We start from the raw sequence: 20,281 nt of genomic DNA, 5'->3' as shown, positions 1-20,281 counted from the left end.
GGCAGGATGTTGAACAGGGCAATGAAGGTCCCCAACGGCAAGATTTGACATGCTGAAACATTGCTAATGGATGTCCTGTCCTGAAGTGCTACCAGCCAGCAGAGGGCCTGACACGTGCGTGATTCACTGGAGAAAGGACTGGGTGTAGCCCTGTTGCAGGAGCAGCTGGCCACATATGCCAGCAGGGCTCTGTCACAGCCTGAACAGGGACACGCCAAACAGAAAAGGAGCTGTGGTGTTTGTAGTGAAGTGAGTTGATCGAGGCACAGTGCTGCAATCAGAGTACAAACATGAAGACAATCATGACAAAGCCACTTCTTAATGCTCCAAAGAGACTGCAGCACATGTTGCAACTGTCCTCACCCCTTCCAGGCCTGGATGGGGGTGGGGAGTGAAAAAGGAGAGAACCTAGCTCAGTGTGGGCCGACTGGAGGAAGCAGGAGTCAGCCTCGGAGGAAGCATCTCTAGCTTGCCATCAAAGCCAGCCACAAGGGAGTAAGCACTGTCTCCTCAGCCAAAGGATACTGTGGAGGAAACCCAGGAGAATGCACAATTGTGGACAATTTAGGGAGGGATAGCTCAGTGGTTTGAGCATTAGCCTGCTAAACCCAGGCTAGTGAGCTCAATCCTTGAGGGGGCCATTTAGGGATCTGGAGCAAATAGATTAAAAAAAAAAAAAGAAGAGATGGTACTTGGTCCTGCCAAAAGGGCAGGGGACTGGAGTTGATGACCTCCCAAGGTCCCTTCCAGTTCTACAAGATGTGTATCCCTTGACTTACATTTATCTACCTTTGCATTAAAATACCTGAAGTAAATAGTCTGAAGGAAAAATATAATCTGAGATTATCATTTTCTCTCCCACAACACCACCTAATCAGATTTACTATACCATAGCTAGAAAGAAGAATTTAATGACTTCTAAATCAGCAACTTGAACTGCTGCAGGTAGTAAATGAAATAATAATAGAGTATTAGACACTGCACAACTGATGCTGTTATCAGAACAGGAACAGATTAGGAGACAGGAGAGAAAGGCTATGGCACATGGTACACTACTACATATTTCAAGACATAAAAAAATTCCCATTCCAACAGCTTTTTTTCCCCTCTAAGATAAGAGTAAGATTTTTTTAAAAGATGTAATTATACAATTTGTTCTTAATATATAATATGTGTTTTTAAAAAAGAATTACCTGGATTTCTGGATTAAACTCTCCAAAAGAAAACATTTTAGCTCTAAGTGCCAGATCACTGCGTTTTTCCTCTTCACAGATGCAGGCAGCTTTAAGGATTTCTTTATGTCCTACAACAACACTTACTTTTTCATCACTGTGGGAGGGAAGAAATCTAAATCTTAGTTATTTAATCTATAGATTGTTTTGTTGTGCAGTAACCACTACTCAGCATTTTAAAATGTTCTTTTCACACAACTGCTAACATCATCTTAGACACTGGCTGTTCTAGGCAAAGGAAGGCTTCAGAACTCCAAAATCTAGACAAGAAATCAGTTTATACCTCTTGGATAGTTGGGGAAAAAAAAGACAGGAATTTGTTTTCATGAGAGTTTGCAATCCGAAAATATTCTACTGCAGCTAAAACAAATCTAGATATTATTTGTTAGAGTGACAGTCACCAGTCACTATCAAGTGATATGATAACAATACGTGTCATGCATTAGGTGTGTGGGATACTTCAGTGGTTAGCGGATTAGCCTTGTAAACCCAGGGTTGTGAGCTCAGCCCTTCAGAGGGCCTTTCAAGGGTCTCGGGGAGGTTAAATTTAAGGAAAAAAATGTGTCCGGGACTGTGAGTGCAGGAGACTGGATTTGATGACCTCTCAAGGTCCCTTCCAGCGCTATGAGATGTTTCACTACAGAAGTTAGGCAATTTAACAAAGAAAACATCTCTGGACTTTAAAAAAAAAAACTTTGAAACTAATTTAAAAATAAAATACAAATAATATGTATATTTGTGAAAGGATATTAACAGAGCTCAAGTGCATCATTGTACAGAAGGCCATAAGGCATCTCTGAAATAATATGTATAGCTCATAGAGTGTCTTTCCTCTCAAAGTGCATATAAAATAATATATATGGGTCATTTGAGCTTGCTGGGGGTTGGAACCCAACAACACTCAGAAACACTTCAAAACACTGTCCAAGGGGGACCCTGATTGCAAAAGGGATGGGGACATGGCCCTGACTCCTGCTCCTCCCCTTGCAGGTCAAGGTGCATCCCCAGAGGGATTTGAATGTGTGGTGGGAGGAAGCCTCTTTTTCCCTTCTGTATGAATACAGGCCCATCATGAGATTTGAGTGAACTATGATTTTAAAGTGAGTTGGTATATCAGCATGTGATGACCAGCTCAGAGCATGAAACCAAAAAGAATAAGATCATAAAAAAAGAAGACTCGCTGTGCTAAACTTGTAGTGAAACATCAAAATACCTGTGTTCTTTTATTTAAGTTTTTGTGCTGAAGTAACAGAAATAAAACATGGTTAATTGGGTCTCAGGTTCGACAAATAATTGGCTAGATAAGACACAACTTTATCTGGCCTAAGCTAAGCTCTGGCAATGACATCATTTGTTTTTTAAGGAATATTTACAAAAATAACCTAATACCTGCCTGACCACATTGGAGATGAGAAGTATGCGCCTAAGCACCCTGGGCTTAGCCTGTTTGTAAGTATCTTGATCAAATACTTGTAAGTGTTCTGTTAGAATCTGGATGTAGTAAATTGCTTATTGATTAGGCTTTTTAGGCAGTCAGAATAACTGTATACATGCCATTCTGCCTTTGCACTTCATACAGGAAATAATACCCTGGTAATACGCTTTATAAAGGATAATCCCAGGACCTTCTCCTCCATTCCACCACATTAGAGGCATGGACTGCATGTCCCTTAGTAATTACAAATGGGACATACATAACTTGGAGCATATATTTCTCCCCAGTCTACCACTAAGCAAACCCCAAATGCCTAGCTTGTATAGTGAAACTGCTATTTTCTGTTATCTATACCTACCAGATTCAAAAATTGCATTCCTTCAAAATATTTTAGGAGCCACACTTAGAGCATGACTATGTTGAAAATGTCCCTGCATTGCTATTCAAGGAACTGATCAGGTAGTCAAAATATCTAGCAGAAAAGAGACTCCAACTAACTTCTGAACTACATATTGCTCTCTCTAATTCAATAACTTACAGTTTTCCCTTTATCATTTTTGCCATGTGTTCAATTTCATCCATAGTTTCATCTAAGTCTTGGTTATTCTGGATCAAAGCAAGATTTTGTTCCTCTAGATCAGTAAAGATCTGTAGTAACTGTTTTGGATCTGTGAAATAGATTTCTGGCACCTAAGATAGAGGAAACATACATAGCGTTCAACTGGAAGATGAACTACCTATGTTAGGTATCTTCAGTTTTGCTGAAAATAATTATTTCTAAAATTAAAAAAAAAAGACAAATGTTAATGTCATGTAAGGGTGGATCTTAAGGAGCTATTAAGAATGGTTTGTGGCTGATTTGAGCTGCTATGATGATGCAAAGCACCTACAGCAGAACTGAGACCACGGCCAATGGGTTCAACATGTGCAACCAAGTACACAACTTAGCCCAGAATTTCTGCAGTTTTTGTATAAGAAAGAAACAAGTAATTAAAAATAAAATAAACCTCATTTTTCACCTGACACATGTTCAATCAAAAAGTATAGTTTCATTACCATATCAAAGTCCAAATCTTTCAAGGAATCCTCATGCATTGTACAATCACTTTCACTTTCCCACCTGATATAAAAGGGAAGAAAAAAATAATTCAGTTCCTTGTTCTAAGCCTAAAATCCAAATCACATAGGTGCTTCCTGACTTCAGTGGGTACAAAGGGAATGCTCATCATTGCAACAGATGTTTTCAGCTTTTTGAAGACTTAGGGCATTTTTCTTCTCTATATATGCACAGTAGTCTTGAGTTTTCAACAAGAAGGCATGCAGTGAAGAGAAGGGAGGAACTGAAGCTTTTAACCAACAGCATTAAATTTGATTTTACAAAGCAATTCTCACTCCCAATCCTGTAAGGAAAGTATTTCAATTCACTGTCCTATACCTACAGATTCTTCAGGACTCTATCGAACCTACAGGAAGGGTTTCTGCCCTTTTCAGTAATAGCTGCTGTATAAGTGCTTCACAAATTTACGTGGTATATACAACTATTAATAACTGTGTCGGCAAATCAAGCAATAATTTTGATATCAAAAGCTCACATGCTGCTGTGAATAGATCTATTGTTTAAATTGGGACAGCGCTTCGGTAGGTTCTTGCACACAAGCAAGGGAAGAAACGTGGTGGAATGGACAGGCAAAACAGAGGTGTCTACCTGCAAAGAACAACATTAACTAAAAGAGGATGAAAAGGGCAGTTAACTATAAGGTGCTCAATTACAGTTCTTGATTCCCTCCTACTCCGCTCTCCATTTTCTCCTCCCAGTCCTCTTGTCTTTCTACTCCATTGGTCTCTGACCCCTGTGGGAGTCTGTGAGCCTTCAGTCACAAGAAAGTTATTTTCACTGTCCCATCAGAGGCACCTTCCCCTGATACTGCTCTGGCTCCGTATATTCACAGACACCATTTTCATTCAATCATCATACTGCTCCTGCTGTGAATACGCACATCATAATAAACTCTTGGGCTTTCATCCACACGTCACTAAGGTGTTTGTCTAAAGCTGCTCACATCGATTGTTAAATCTTTCTATCTACCAAAGGTCAATTCTCAGAACAAAGGTTGACCCCGGGGGTGGAGGAACACTTAAATGTGGATCCATCTAGTTGGCTTTGACCACTGGTATCTCTATTAAATGAGTACCACTGTGGAGGTGCGAGAATTATTGATACACTCCCTTACTTGGTATTTGTTATAACTGCATATCTTATTTTCATTTGCTTTCTTACTTGGTATATTTTCTTATGGTATACAGGCAGATGGAGAAAGCAGATTTTGTCCGACACTGTACCTTAATGGTGTCTTTTTTTTATCAGTCAGCATGGATTTGCACTCACTTAATCTTCTTGCTTCTTCACCCAAGTCTGCTCCTGTTAGTTTTCCAGAAAGCCTGCGTACATTTTCTTCAACATGTGAAAAGACAAAAGGATAAATTTGAAAATAAATCTGCAGGGAAATTATGTTATCCATCTATAGGAACATGAACTTACACACAAACACTACATCTACACAAGAGGCTTTTCTCAGCAAACTGGTCTTTTGTTGGGAAAACCCGCAGAGTGTCTACATGTCAAATGTGCTTTGTCGACAGCTTGTTGACAAAACCAGCACATCCGTCGCCAGTGTCTACCTCTCCACAGTCAGGTGTAACACCTCTCTCGACAGTGTTCTGTCAACAAAACAGCCATGCAGATGCCCCGGTGTCCTTTTTTGATAGACAGGGCTTCCTGTTCACCAGGCAGCCCTGTTTGCAGAGCTTCCAGTGAGCCATTCTGTCACTAGAGGGCTGGGCAGTCTGGCTGCTCTCTGTTGACAGAGCAGATTGCTCTTTTGATCTGCTTTTATGTGTAGGTGCAATCTGTTGACAGTAGTTTTGCTGGGAAATCCCTTCCAACCACGACTTTGGTTGACAGAGGCTTCTCATGTAGACGTAGCCTAAGGTACATTCTTACCCCGATCCTTTGAATGCTTCCAGTAGTGGTCTCCATGCTTTAAGGACATGGATTTTTGTCTATAACTAGCATACAGTTTCTTTCTACTTATATTTTAGATAAATACAAAGAAATCCTGTTTTCATAACTTGTAAATGAAACTAATGTTATTTTAAGGCTTTTGAATAACGTGTTGCCTACTTTATAAAAGTAATTTGTAATATGTTTTCCTTGCTTTGGACTCCAGGCACTAAGAAACTTTTCCTTTGTGCTGTGGCTCACATTCTTTTCTCAAAGCCTAGCACCTCCATTCATATTTAACTCAATCATCCATAGGTAATTCTATAATAGTTTACACTAATCTCATTATACTTATTTTACAGATGTCTACAGTGAGGTACAGGGTATATAAGTGATTTGCCCATGACCACATACTGGCTATGTCTACACTTGCATTCCTCTTTCAAAAGAGGAATGCAAATGAGGGAAATTGAAAACACAAATGAGGCACTGTTTTACATATCGTGTGCGTCATTTACATAATCCCTTTTTGGAAGAGATTATTTCGAAAGAAAAAAAAAGCAGCGTAGACAGAGCTCTTTTGAAAATAAACCCCGTCTTCGAAAGAAAACATATTCCTCTTTTTTTTTAGGAAGAAGGGCTGTTTCAAAGGCGGGGTTTATTTCTAAAAGAGCCCTGTCTACGCTGATTTTGTATTATTATTTTTCATGACATTTAACATTATTCTATCAGAGAGGTAGCCGAATTAGTCTGTATCTTCAAGAACAACCGGAAGTCCTATGGCACCTTATAGATATTCTAGTTTTCCTTCTCTAGATATGGAAAGACACAAAACTAATTTTTCTAATATGTTCACTTTTGCCTGATCTTGGAAATGGCTATACATGCGACTAATTTACAACTAGCAGCAGTCCCATTTACCTGCAGGAGTAAAGTTACATGCATATTTAAGTCTCGACAGGCTTAGGGCCATAAGCTGCAAAACAAGGAGCAGAGCATCGTCCAGAGCAATACAGAGCTTTTAATTTCCTATTGTTTATTTGTATAATTACCCATCTCATACATATGCCATCATATTTTTGTCAATGTAACCTAGACCTGTAATCTGCTCCTTCCTGCCCCTGCTCCACCGCCCCACTTCACCTTACTTCACTCCTTTCCCCAAACCCTACCCTTGATTTACCTCCACCCTATCTCTTCCCACCCCTCCTGTCCTCATTACTCCCCTTCCCGAAGCCCACTCCTGTGAGCTACATGACCTGGGAGATTAGTGACTGGCCTGGTGAGGGGCGACAGCAGGGGTTGGGCCTCCACATTCACCACAGCAGCAGGAGCTGCAGGAAGAGAAGCACTCCAATGGCCTGCCATTCTCCACCCCCATCTACCAGCTGGGTCTGCTGTGCTCCCCTCAAGCCCACAGTGTTTTGGGGAGCAGAGCAGGCAGGGGCCAGGGTACTCTGCTTCCCTTCACTATGGAGAAGCAAAATGACCTGGTTGGGAGAAGATGGCAGAGCAGAGCAGGCTGCTGGGTCACTTTGCTTTCTATGGCTGCTGCCACCACAGTCAGTGAGGGAGGGGACTTCTACTGCCACCCCACACTAGACCCCCATAGGTAAATCTCCCTGGCTACTCCGAGCCCCACAGACCAACCTGAGTATGAGGGGCTGTCCTGCCCATAGGACTTGTTGGGGTGGCCGTTGGGGGGCCTCACAAAGCATGGGGCTGGAGCAGCCACCCTAAACCATCCTTGGATGGGACAGTTCTGCATGTTTCTTCATGGCTGTCAGCCCTGCTCAGGGCTTGAAGCTTGAGCCACCCCTGCCCCCCCGGGGCTGACAGTCCAAGCTGTCACATAGGGCTCACACCTTGAGCAACTCCACCTTAGGTCTGAGATCCTGAGCTGTCAGAACCCCTCGCGAGGCTCACAGCTGGACATCCCTAGCCGGCCCTGGGAAGGTGCTTCTGCTGACAGTGCCCCACCTAACTGGTGAAAACACTTTTAGTGAAGACATGCACCACTGACAGAGGGGGGCACAGGACAGGAACCACTGAGGTCATTACTATAATAGCTCTACATCACCCTAATATAAGTTGATTTAATTTTGTGGTCCACACTCACATCTCTGGCTGCTTCACCTACGCACCCTCTGCCCCTGCTCCTCAGAGACACAACCCTACCAAGGGGAGGACTTGTACACACCTGCCAGGACCCTGCGGATATTACCGTCAGTGCAGAGGAATGCCTTCCCACTCTAGGGCACAGAGCACATACCTTTGTTATCATGCACCACTGTTCTCTGGCGAAGACTCTCACTTATACTCGATGCTCTCCTGCTGTGTCCAGCACTTTTATCAACGGAACTGAAGGGCCGGTCTGTATTTGATGGATAGATCCTGTCTAAAGATATAAGCAGAACTGTAACAATACAAGAGGCTTCCTCAAAGAAATGTGTCTTGACAGCAGCGGCAAAGCTAATGCTCTGATTTACTAGACTCAGAGTGGCAGCTCTGTGAGTCTGTAGCTTGACAAATAACAAGCAGTCCTGTAGCACCTTTAAGACTAATTAATGTACTTATTATGTAATGAGCTTTCATGAATAAGACCCACTTCTTCAGCTCTGAGGCTGTGGGTTTTACCTACAAAAGCTCATTACCTAATAAATAAATGTGTTAGTCTTTAAGGTGCTACAGGACAGCTTGCTCTGATTCACCATAAAACCAAGTGGAGAACACAATGGGATCTAAATAAAGAACAATGTAAAGTAACTTTATCTGGAGTACACCTAAACCAAGAAAGTTCTTCTGACTGCTACCGGGCCAAAAAACAGAAATACAATGTTTTATAACAGTAAGGTCTTGTCTGAGAAAGAAGCTTGCAATAGTTAAGTTGAATTTTCAGTTTGATTTAATGGGTGCAAATCCCTCTGCAGATACCTTTTATGTAATTTAAACATAATTCCACTGATTCCTTACCAGCTTCAGTGAAATCAGTGCGAGACAGGTTTCAATTGAGGGCCACACAGAGGTTTGCACGGCTCTAACTAAATCAATTATACATACACCATTACTTAAACTCTGAAAATAAACAAAGCCTAAGTGAGGCTTCTAGAAAAGAATAAATATTTACTTTAGAAAGCTACCTAAATATAAAGCTTTAAAAGACAGAGCTTACTAATGTGGTCTTATGTCAGCCACAATATTTAGCCTGAATTGCCAACCTTATATGTTCAAAAAATCACGAGTCAGGACCCCAAATTCATGAGACTGGCTTAAAAATTGGGGCTTCTTTAAATAATAAATTCTGGGTTCTTCTACTTTGTCTTTCTGATTTCAGATTGTTTAAAGAGCACATGAGCTTCATAAAAAAAAAAAAAAACCAACTGAAAGCTGAGTTCTCATGCAATCTGTGGATTCCAGAAGCTGGAGCATTAAGAAAAAAAAACCACTGAGCTGGCAAGACTGTACTGAAGGAAATGTCCCATCTTGTGTGTTTAAATTATCAGCTCTCATCACACTTATATAGTTTGTACTTTATACTTTCAGACACATACTTGGCTTTAAAAGAATTGAACCCCGGTGTGATTGGCGTGGAAATGAACTTCTCTTTTCCTTGCGTTCTTTTTCTTGTTGTGAGGTAAAAGCACATGTAATCATTTCTCTCTGTATGCTCCCTCTTTCTTTCTGTTTCTCTATTCTTGCTTTCAATTTTTTTATGCTCTGCTCTTCTTGCCATTCTTTAGGAGCAAGTGTCATCAAAAAATCCTCATAATATAAACTCTCCATGAGAAGGAATTCAACATTTGCAATTTCACTACAAGAATACGTTAGAGCATACTGTTAATATATGTGTAAAGTTTAACCTATATCAACTTAAAATGACATTCTCCTAATCACAAATCCCAGGGGTGGCCAACCTGAGCATGAGGAGCCAGAATTTACCAGTGTACCTTGCCAAACAGACACAGTAATATGTCAGCAGTCCCCATAAGCTTCCACCTCCCTCCAGTCAGCTTCCCTCCCAATCCTTGTGCCTCCTCCCCACTGCAATCAGCTGTTTCACAGTATGCAGGAAGTTCTAGAGAAGGAGGGAGGAGAGAGTATGTGACAGGCTAAGAGGTGGGGACAGGACTTGGGGAACTACAGAATAACAGACCTGGAAGGAACCTCAAGATGTCATCATGTCCAGTACCCTGCACTCATGACAAGACCAAGTACCATCTAGACCTGTGGTGTCCAACTAGTTCTGAAGCAGTGACCACTATAGTAGCTACTGCCATAGAGAACTAACCATATTATTCTGAAAATATGCTTATTGTTCAAGGCAACTAGCTACACTCAACTAGCCAAACAGCCACAGTGGTCAGCATGTTGGGACACCACGGCTCTAGACCGTAAGGGCTAGCGTGGGGATAGGGCTGGGGCAGCAATCACCCCTAGCATATTGGAAAGTTGACAGCTTTAGCTCCAGCCCCAGAGTTGGCATGTGTGCAAGAAGCCACATTTTAACTTTCGAAGAGCCACATGTGGCTACGCAGCCAGAGTTTTGCCATCTCTGTATTACACTGTCATTTTTTCAAAATGTGCCTTATTGAAAAACCCTCTCACATCTAAATTAAAAGGTGACTTGAAAGTTGCTTCAAAGTATGGGTTCATATTTATTATAGACACTAGGGTGCAGAACTAAAAAAAGTGCATAGAACTATTAGGATCACAGCTCTTCTAGGAAACATTAAACAAGTTCTTTCAGCTGACAGCTCTAAGGAACGTGAATGAGAAATTTCTTATCTGATAGGTTGCTTTCAGCTAGCCAGCTCTCTCTGCATTTATCCTTAATGAGTGGATGTCCCCCAACCCCTTAGGAACTTGGGATGGTCCAAGTTTGGGCTGTTGCTGGAGACTGCATGACTAAGCACCACCCTCACACTCTGGCCACTAAGCCATCACAAACGTTCTCCCAGAAACACTCCAGAAATCGATTTATTAGAATTTAGAGAACTACCTAATAGATTCAGTTAACCCCCAAAAAAGTATATCTCTAACTCAGGCTGGTTTTGTTCAACATCTTCATTAATGACCTGGGCAAGGGGATGGATTGCACCCACAGCAAGCTAGCAGATGACACTAAGCTAAGGGGAGAGGCAGATATGCTGGAGGGTAGGATAGTGTCGCAAGTGACCTAGACATACTGGAAGAGTGAGCCAAAAGAAATTTGATGAGGTTTAAGAAGGAGATGCGCAGAGTCTTGCACTCAGGACATAAGAAACCCAAACACTACTACAGGTTGGGAATCGACTGGCTAAGCAGCAGTTCTGCAGAAAAGGAGCTGGGCATTACAATAGATAAGAAGCTGGAGATGAGTCAACAATGTGCCCTGGTAGCCAAGAAGGCTAGTGGCATATCGGCTGCATTAGTAGGAGCATCCCCAGCAAACCTAGGGAAGTAATTATTCCCCTTTATTCAGCACCGTTAAGGCCACATCCAGAATACGGTACCCACTTCTGGGCACCCCATTACAAAAAGGATGCGGACGCACTGGAGAGTCCAGCAGAGGGCAACAAAAATTATTAGGAGCCTGAAGTACATGCCTTATGAGGAGAGGCTGAGAGATTTAGGCTTATTTAGTATAGAAGAGGGAGGATTTGAGAACAGCCTCCAACTACCCGAAGGGGGGTTACAAAGAGGATGGAGAGAGGCTGTTGTCAGTCATGACAAACGACAGAATGAGGAGCAATGGTCTCAAGTTCCAGTGGGGGAAGGTCTTGATAGGATATTAGGGAAAACTATTTCTATATGAGGGTGGTGAAACACTGGAATAGGTTACCTACAGTGGTGGTGGAATCTCCATCCCTAAAAGGTCTGAAGTCCTGACTTGACAAAGCCCTGGCTGGGATTATTTAGTTGGATTGGTCCTGCTTTGAGCAGGGGGTTGGACTTGACCTCCTGAGGTCTCTTCCAACCCTATGATTCTATTTTTATCCTTGTATATACATACCTACACATGCACACACACAGAGTTCACACAAAGAAAAACTAACCCACCCCGAGAAGTCCATCATGGCAAGAAGCACCTGAGATTGGGGTGAAAGGGAGTACCATCACCCCTCACAGATCTGACGAGGACAAGTCCTGGAACTGCCTACTGCTTTTGTGCAGGCCTACTGGCCTGCAGCTGCAGTTGCCCAGTCCCCCTCTGGTTCCCGCTGTTATGTTTGGGTATTGGGTGAAAGGAACGCAGTCTCTCAGAATGAAGGAAGAGTATCATGGTGTGTGCCCTGCTGTAAAGCAGGTGGGTCTGTGATGCTGTCTGCCATACTTATCTCACTGTGTGGTGAATCAACGGGTGTGGGGGACAGGCCCAAACTAGAGAGCTGCACAACAGCTCAACATGGCTGGGAGTGAACCTCAAAGATTAGCTTCCCACCAAAGTGTTCTTCAGAAGAGGGGGAGAACCTGCATCACTGTTACCAGGAAAAGGTGCGCATTGTAACAGTAAAGTCTCACCTTTTAAGAGTGAAGAGCTCATTAATAGCAGACTTCACATCCGCCACCACCTCCATTTTGGATTTTGTTTCTTCAGCTGCACTAAAAAGTAACACGGAAATGTTACAGAGATGTATAGGTTTGGTTTTGGCAGATCACTATATAAACAATAACTGTAATAGAGATTCTAACATTTTAAGTGCATCTGCAGAACGTTGGTCATTTTCTTTCAGAAATTCCTCAAACGCAATGGTATCTTCTTCTAACTTTGCTTCAGCAGAGCTGGCCTCTTTCTCTTTTTGTGCTGCTAATCTCTCCAGCTTCTTTATAGTTTGTTTTTTTTCTCTTACTGCATACTAGGAAAACAAAGGAGTGGGGAAATACGTACAAAATGCTATCCTCTTGTATTTTGCATTTGTATTTTATTATGTCAGGAAGCAATATAAACTCAGCAAGATATGCTTTCAGGAGACAGATATACCGACCCTGACTCAAACTAGGATATACAGCATGAACTAATGTCCAAAATATATTATTTCAATGCCGAGTATAAAAATTTCAACAGTGTCAAGAAATACAAAATCAAGAATCCCATAGTTACATTTTTCACCCATGCTACCCGTACCAAGCCTGATTCTCCATTGTCCTAAGGCCCTTTTACGCTGTTTTGGCACCAAAATGAGACTTTCAACGCACCAGAGCTTTCCCCATTTACTACCCCCAGTGTAAATGAGTTTCCCCGACAGTACAGAGATGGCAAAATGACTCTGTGTTGCTCCCCAACTTGGAACGCAGAGTTGCAGTGCTACCGGAGGCATGCAGCTTGAATATGTTAAAAGTGAATGATATGGACAAAACTACACCATCATGGTCTGTGGTGTGTCTGCTGTTCTTCGAATACTGAGAATTTTTTTCTCCAGTGGTACCAGTTTGGTAAAACTTCCAAGCAAGGTCTGACAAATCATTGAATCGATAATTATGGAGGGAAAGCAACCCAACCAAAATCTTTTATAATTATGAATGTGAGCCTTACTCAATCTTTTTTACTAAGGTCAGGGCCACATCCTTTACATACTTCAGTATGTGATTAAGTTTTACTCACATGAATAGTTCCAGTGACTGAGATGACATTGAAAATCTTACTGTGTTTGTAGGATTAAAACTGCAGACTTGTGTAGAAGCTTGGATCCAGGGGTAATTTTTGAATGACAAACAGTGAGACTTAGAGATAAACAGAAATATTCTGAGCTAATTACTTGCACTATTTTTATTTTACTTTACACATTCTTCAGCAAACACCAGCCGTTAAGAACAATATTCTATGGTACCTGCAGCAGAAACAACTCCTTCTGTTCCTTGATATACTCTGTTAGAGTCTGTTTGTCACTTTGGCAACCTTTTAAGAAAATTTAAATGTTGTTACTATTACTCTGGTGTTACTATTAGTCCTCCATAAGTTCCCACAAATTACATTTGCATTCAGAGATTTCTTATGTGTGTTTGTATCTTATTTAGTCTGGTAAGCAAAAAACATATGGCTTACTGGCATTGATTTCAAATAAAGAAACTGACTAGCCCTCCTAATGCTCTAATTTTGAAAACAGCATATCACAGAAGACTAAATTCTTAGAACAGTGGTCCTCACACTGTAGACTATGTCCCCCTAGGGAACAGAGAGGACCATTTGGGGAGGTGTGTGGGAGGGGGACGCAGGTCAGTCTCCAAATGGGTTGGGAAGGGAGTGCCACCTAGAACAATTCTGCCTGTTGCTCCGCCCCATCCCAGCTCTGCCCTCAATCCCTCTCTTCCAGCAGGACAGCCCTAGCTTCAGCTTCTGCCCTAACCCCAGTTCTGCCCCCTGCCCTAGCTCCTCAGCAGAGGAAGCCTTAGCTGTGCAGTCATGGAAGGGAGGCACAAACAGATTCCATTACTGGTAAGGTAAGGAGGGGCACAACAAGAAAAGTCTGGCCACCAGGGTATTTGTAACACACCATGGTGGTGGTGGTGAGACAGAGAGCAAATGAAAGTGATGGTTTATCACAAGCCTTTGCAAAATGCCAGAGCAGGTCTAAATCCTTGTCCAGAATCCTGAAAATTGACTTGCACTACCAGCAGTCAGGTCCTACACCAAATCCCTGTGCCTATATGCAGCCCCATGGAAATGAGCAGGATTCTATGCGGGTGCAGGGGTCCAGCTAAGAAATCCAGTTACAAAATCTGATCCTAAATGACAGATGTTAGGTGTACGACAGTTGAAAATCTATGCCCAGGTGAGCAGCTCTGACATGTGTATAGCAAAATGTAAAGCTAATGCATACTCACATTTTGCAAAAGTAAGAGCCCAGTTGGGACCAGATGTAGTGTATCCTTTATCTATTGTAGTCCGGGTCTCTCTTTCAATGACTGAATCCAGCTTTTTCACAGATTCTCGAGACTTTGCTCGTGATGAAAATGTGCTTTTTTCATGGACCTTCAAGTTCCGTTGAGCTATTTTATCCTGCATGTACAGATTTTCATATTAGTGTGTTTATTAATGACACTATGAGCTTTTCGAGTATAGGGACCCATGTTTTGGTAAAATACACTACTTGCATGGCACTGTATACATAGTAATTCAGGGCCCTATCCTGCCATCCATATTCCATTTATTGTCAAGTCCAATAAATATTTATGTGTGCATTTAACTTCACCTTGCATAAAAGTCAAAAAAGAATAAGCTTTTATATATTTAAATTTATGAATTATTAGATAGAAACTTGGAAATTAGAGATGAAGAACTAGGTAGATTTTTTCTCCAGTGCAGGATAATGCCCTACAGTACATTATGTAGTATGTATCGGAGGGGTAGCCGTGTTAGTCTGGCTCTGTAACAGCAACAAAGGGTCCTGTGGCACTTTATAGACTAACAGAAAAGTTTTGAGCATGAGCTTTCATGAGCACAGACTCACTTCATCAGATGCTGGTCTTGGAAATCTGCAGGGCCAGGTATAAATAAGCCAGAGCAAGGATGGGGATAACAAGGTTAGCTCAGTCAGCAAGGGTGAGGTTTACTACCAGCAGTTGATCTGGAGGTGTGAACACCAAGGGAGGGGAAGCCGCTTCTGTATTTAGCCAGCCATTCTCAGTCTTTGTTTAAGCCTGAGCTGAGGGCATCAAATTTGCAGATGAATTGTAGCTCAGAAACTTCTCTTTGGAATCTGATCCTGAAATTTCTTTGCTGTAGGATAGCTACTTTTAAGTCTGCCACTGTGTGGCCTGGGAGATTGAAGTGCTCTCCTACGGATTTTGTATATTGCCATTTCTAATATCTGATTTGTGTGCGTTTATTCTTTTACGTAGAGACTGTCCAGTTTGTCCGATGTATATAGCACAGGGGCATTGCTGGCACATGATGGCATAAATTATATTGGTAGATGTGCAGCTGAATGAATCCACTTTGGTGTGGCTGATCTGGTTAGGTCCTGTAATGGTGTTGCTGGCATAGATATGTGGGCAGAGCTGGCAACGAGATTTGTTGCATGGATGAGTCCCTGAGTTAGAGTGACTGTGGTGCGGTGTATAGCTGCTGGTTAGGATTTGCTTCAGGTTTTCAGGTTGTCTGTGGGCAAGGCCTGGTCTGCCTCCCAAGGCCTGTGAAAGTGGGGGATCATTGTCCAGGATGGGTTGTAAATCCCTGATGATACGCTGTGGAGGTTTTAGCTGAGGACTGTAGGTGATGGCTAGTGGTGTTCTGTTGGTTTCTCTCTTGGGCTTGTCCTGTAGTAAGAGGCTTCGTGGCACACGTCTGGCTCTGTTGATCTGTTTTTTCTTTTCCTCAGGTGGGTATTGCAGTTTCAAGAATGCTTGGTAGAGATCCTGTAGGTGTTTGTCTCTGTCAGAGGGGTTGGAGCAAATGCGGTTATATCTTACAGGACCTAACCAGATCAGCCGCACCATCGTGGGTTCATTCAGCTGCACATCTACCAATATAATTTATGCCATCATGTGCCAGCAATGCCCCTCTGCTATATACATCGGACAAACTGGACAGTCTCTACGTAAAAGAATAAAAGCACACAAATCAGATATTAGAAATGGCAATATACAAAATCCGTAGGAGAGCACTTCAAACTCCCAGGCCACACAGTAGCAGACTTAAAAGTAGCTATCCTACAGCAAAGAAATTTCAGGACCAGACTCCAAAGAGAAATTTCTGACCTACAATTCATCTGCAAATTCAACGCCCTCAGCTCAGGCTTAAACAAAGACTGCGAATGGCTGGCTAAATACAAAAGCAGCTTCCCCTCCCTTGGTGTTCACACCTCCAGATCAACTGCTGGTAGTAAGCCTCACCCTTGCTGACTGAGCTAACCTTGTTATCCCTACCCTTGCTCTGCCTTATTTATACCTGGCCCTGCAGATTTCCAAGACCAGCATCTGATGAAGTGAGTCCGAGCTCACGAAAGCTCATGCTCAAAACTTTTCTGTTAGTCTATAAAGTGCCACAGGACCCTTCATTGCTATTATGTAGTATGCACACCTAACAAGTCATGTGACCTTTGATATAGAAAGGCATATAGCTAATATACAGTAAAACAAGAGGTGTATTTGTGTGTGTCTTTGTTTTCTCTGTTACCTATTTAAGGTTGGCTTTTTCGATTGGGATTTTTTAATCCTTTGAAGCCAAGAACAGCCATCAGAGGTGATAAAGCCTAACTGAAAAGCTACTAAAGCATCAGCTGTCTCTGGGAATTTAAGACCGTGAACTATACTTCTATGATGGACAAACCACTGGCTGTCAGGACATCACAAAAGCCCTGATTCCACAAGATATTTAAGCACATAAGCACTCCCATTGATTTCACTGAGGGCACATCTACACTGCCCCACAGGTTGAATTCTAGGGTGTGAACAGCAGCGTGCACAATGAAGTGTTCAACTGTAACTTACCTGTGTGGACACTAGAAATATAAATTTATAAGCCTGACTTCCCATCAGTGCAGGAAGTTTGCCCCTTTAGGGCCCACAAAGAAGTGTTACAGTGCAGCACTTCAGTGCACTCTGCTATTTGTGCCCCATCAGTCCAAACTGTGAGGCAGTGTAGAATGCCCTGACACAGGCAACATGGGGCTGGGTGAACAGTCACCCACGGGCTGCAACTGGACCATCTGATGTTTTAGCACAGCCCTCAAGCTCCCACTGGGGAGTGGGACTGGGGATGTGCCCGCACGTCCCCCCGTCGGCTCCTATGCATAGGAACGGCCGGGGGCTCTGTGTGCTGCCCTGTACGAGGCTCTGTGTGCTGCCCTCTACAGGGCACTGACTCCACAATTCACACAGGCCAGCAACTCTGACCAATGGGAACTGCAGGGGTGGTGTCTGCAGACAGGGCAGTGCTCAGAGGTACCTGGCCTGACCTCCATGTAGGAGCCAGAAGGAGGACATGCTGCTGTTTCCAGGAGCTGCTTGAAGTAAACGCCACCCAGAGCCTACACCACTGAGCCCCCAGCTCTGTGCGTCAGGTTGCTAATTCTTCCGCCTTCACCAGGAGTCTCCCAGAATCATGCCCTACCTCCCACAGGCTACCTTGACCAAAGTGGGAGACTTTGGGTGCTAGCAGTCCAGCACAGCAACAAAACAGAAGTAGGCTCCCTTACCTGACTTCACTCTGCCCTGATCCCAGAAGCAGGCAGTACTGTCCCTGTGGCCCCAACAGATGGGGAGGGCAGAGGGATCTCCACTGCCCTCTGCCCAGAGCACCAACTCTGTGGCTCCCATTGGCCAGGAACAGTGGTCAGGGGAAGCTGTAGGGGCAGTGCCTGCAGGCAGCAGCACACGGAGACTCTCTGGCCCCCTCCCTCACTCCAATCCTCTGCCCCAGCCTAGAACCCACACCCCACAGTCAAACTCTGACCGAGAGCCTGATGCTGCACCCCCTCCCAAACCCAAATTTCCTTCCAGTCTGTACATTGCACCCCAGCACACCCCAACCCTTGATCACCCTCCACCTTCCAAACTCCTTGGTCTCAGCCTGGAGCACCCTCCTGCACTCCAATTCATCATCCCCAGCCCCATATGAGAGCCTGCACCCACAGCCAGAGCCCTCACCTCCCTCCCCACACTCCACCTCCTGCCCACCCTTGATCTCCCTCCCACACTCTGAACCCGTTGGTTCAGGCCGAGAGCACCTGCCCACTCCCCAGTTCCTCATTTCCAGACCCATCTCTTGAGCCCCATTCCCCCAACCCCCATTCACCCCCTCCTATACCCCACCCCCCAATTTCATGAGCATTCATGGCCTGCCATATAATTTCCATATGGAGATGTAGTCTTCAGGCCAAAAACTTGCCCACCTCTGTGAAAAACCATGCGCTGAAGTGTCCCTAGCCCATGTTTGCCAGAAGCTGGGAACGGCTGACAGGGGATGGACCACTTGATGATCACCTGTTCTGTTCATTCCCTCTGGGGCACATGGCATTGGCCACTGTCAGCAGACAGAACACTGGGCTAAGTAGAGTAGGTCTAGTCCAAGATGGTCATTCATATGTTCTTATGACTATTCACATGTTTAAAGTTAGGCACATGCTTACATTCCTGGCTGAACTGGGATCTAAATCAGTAAGGAGCTAAGAGAGTTACAAAAAAATTGAACAGGACAACTTGGCTCTGGTGTGCTGGCCGGAGGGAGAATTGCATTTTTTAATCTCCTGGCTCAAAGGCATGCAATGTTTCTGTGTACAGCAGGAAGGTGGCACAGAGTTCCATCCTTTTAACTTTTGTGAAGTTATGACAAAAATATTGTACACTCGGAAAATGGTTATGCACAAAACCCAACTGGTCTGAACGAATGTTAAGTGCAAGAGTGTAATACAAATTTGTTTTTGTTCTCTGCAGTGCTTACAGAAATTTTAGAAGCCAGTTTACTTAATCAATGAAGTTTCTAAACTGGTATAAGCCTAATGGCTGTGGGCAGCCCTGATGTGCCAGTCACCCTCAATATCTCTGTAGTTAGGACGCTAGCTTAAATGTGCCATTCAACATAACTCACTCACAAAAATCAATTCTCAGGACTCCTATAGTCTCCTCCTCAATGAGTGCACTTCAGATCCCTTTTGCAGATATTAATAAATTAAGCCATAAAACAAATCTCTATGGGAAGAAAGGGGTATGAACCCCATTTTACAGATGAGAAAACCAAAACACCAGAGCTATTACGTGACTTGCTCAGTCACACAGAGAGTTTATGGCACAGTCTAATAAAACTTGAACATCCCCCAACATACTTCTGTGCCTTACCCACTAGGCCATACTTCACCTCCTAGGCTGAACGTTCTCAAGATATGGCTACTGGATAACTATATCTGGGGCAGCCCGATTTTTCCACTCTGTGGAAAGCATGTCCTCTGAAACCATATACACATCCAGCATCACCAAAGAAATTTAAAATGCAGTACTTACCACCCCAAAAGTTGTTATATTAAACTGTTTTTCTCTCACATTATCCCCAATTGGGTGGGAGAGTTTATTTATCAGCAGACTTTTCACCACTTTGGTTTGTTTGGTGAAATGAGTTCCTTCCCCTCCCACAACCTGATAAACATGACAGTTATGGGGTAAGTACAGTAAATTAACAACATATGTAGGCTTAGCATGGGATCCGATAATTAAAACTGACACAAACACATACCTTTTCTTTGGCCCTACATTCAATATCTCTGTAAAGGAATGGTTTGCAGTCCACTATTGTAAAGGGAGTCTTCTTTTGATTATCAATGTCATAGTCTGTAAACATGAAAAGAGAAAAATTATGTTCTGATACTTCTAACACCACCATGTAAAATTCAGTCCAAAAACCTATTTTAGTAGAACAATGGGCTTATGATTCAAAGCCCCCAAACTCAGGGAATTAAAGTGTGCACTCCTTTTTCACCCTTCACTCTACTTTCTCATGTATATGTAATTTAGAAGTACTGTACAGTGACTGTCACCCTTAGAGTATAACAAACCCCCTCTCACAGTTTCTAAGCATTACAAAGAACTCATGTATGGTGGGCTTTAAATTTATTTTTAATTAAAACATTTTTTACCAAAGTTAACACTCTGAAGTGCAGGAGTCTGGGACTGGGATGGTAGAAATAAGTCTACTGATGCCAT

General features: G+C 43.1%; 1 protein-coding gene across 1 annotated transcript in view; it reads right to left on the bottom strand.

The window, feature by feature from the left end:
* The window catches only part of CCDC38 (coiled-coil domain containing 38), a 41,846-nt gene extending 21,565 nt beyond the window's left edge, over positions 1–20,281 (bottom strand). Inside the window, exons 1-12 of the mRNA XM_074983981.1 lie at positions 20,215–20,281; positions 19,815–19,909; positions 14,471–14,645; positions 13,477–13,544; positions 12,341–12,504; positions 12,170–12,250; positions 9,220–9,479; positions 7,941–8,066; positions 5,008–5,119; positions 3,724–3,787; positions 3,206–3,357; positions 1,194–1,329 (exon numbers count right to left, since the gene is read on the bottom strand). Coding sequence (XP_074840082.1) covers positions 1,194–1,329; positions 3,206–3,357; positions 3,724–3,787; positions 5,008–5,119; positions 7,941–8,066; positions 9,220–9,479; positions 12,170–12,250; positions 12,341–12,504; positions 13,477–13,544; positions 14,471–14,645; positions 19,815–19,909; positions 20,215–20,281 — 1,500 coding nt within the window. The remainder of the gene's footprint in view (positions 1–1,193; positions 1,330–3,205; positions 3,358–3,723; positions 3,788–5,007; positions 5,120–7,940; positions 8,067–9,219; positions 9,480–12,169; positions 12,251–12,340; positions 12,505–13,476; positions 13,545–14,470; positions 14,646–19,814; positions 19,910–20,214) is intronic.

Source organism: Carettochelys insculpta, chromosome 1, assembly GCF_033958435.1.
Source record: "Carettochelys insculpta isolate YL-2023 chromosome 1, ASM3395843v1, whole genome shotgun sequence".
NCBI classification, from domain to species: Eukaryota; Metazoa; Chordata; order Testudines; family Carettochelyidae; genus Carettochelys; species Carettochelys insculpta.
The sequence above is the reverse complement of the archived record's forward strand: the minus strand, read 5'-3'. Positions and strand labels throughout refer to the sequence as shown.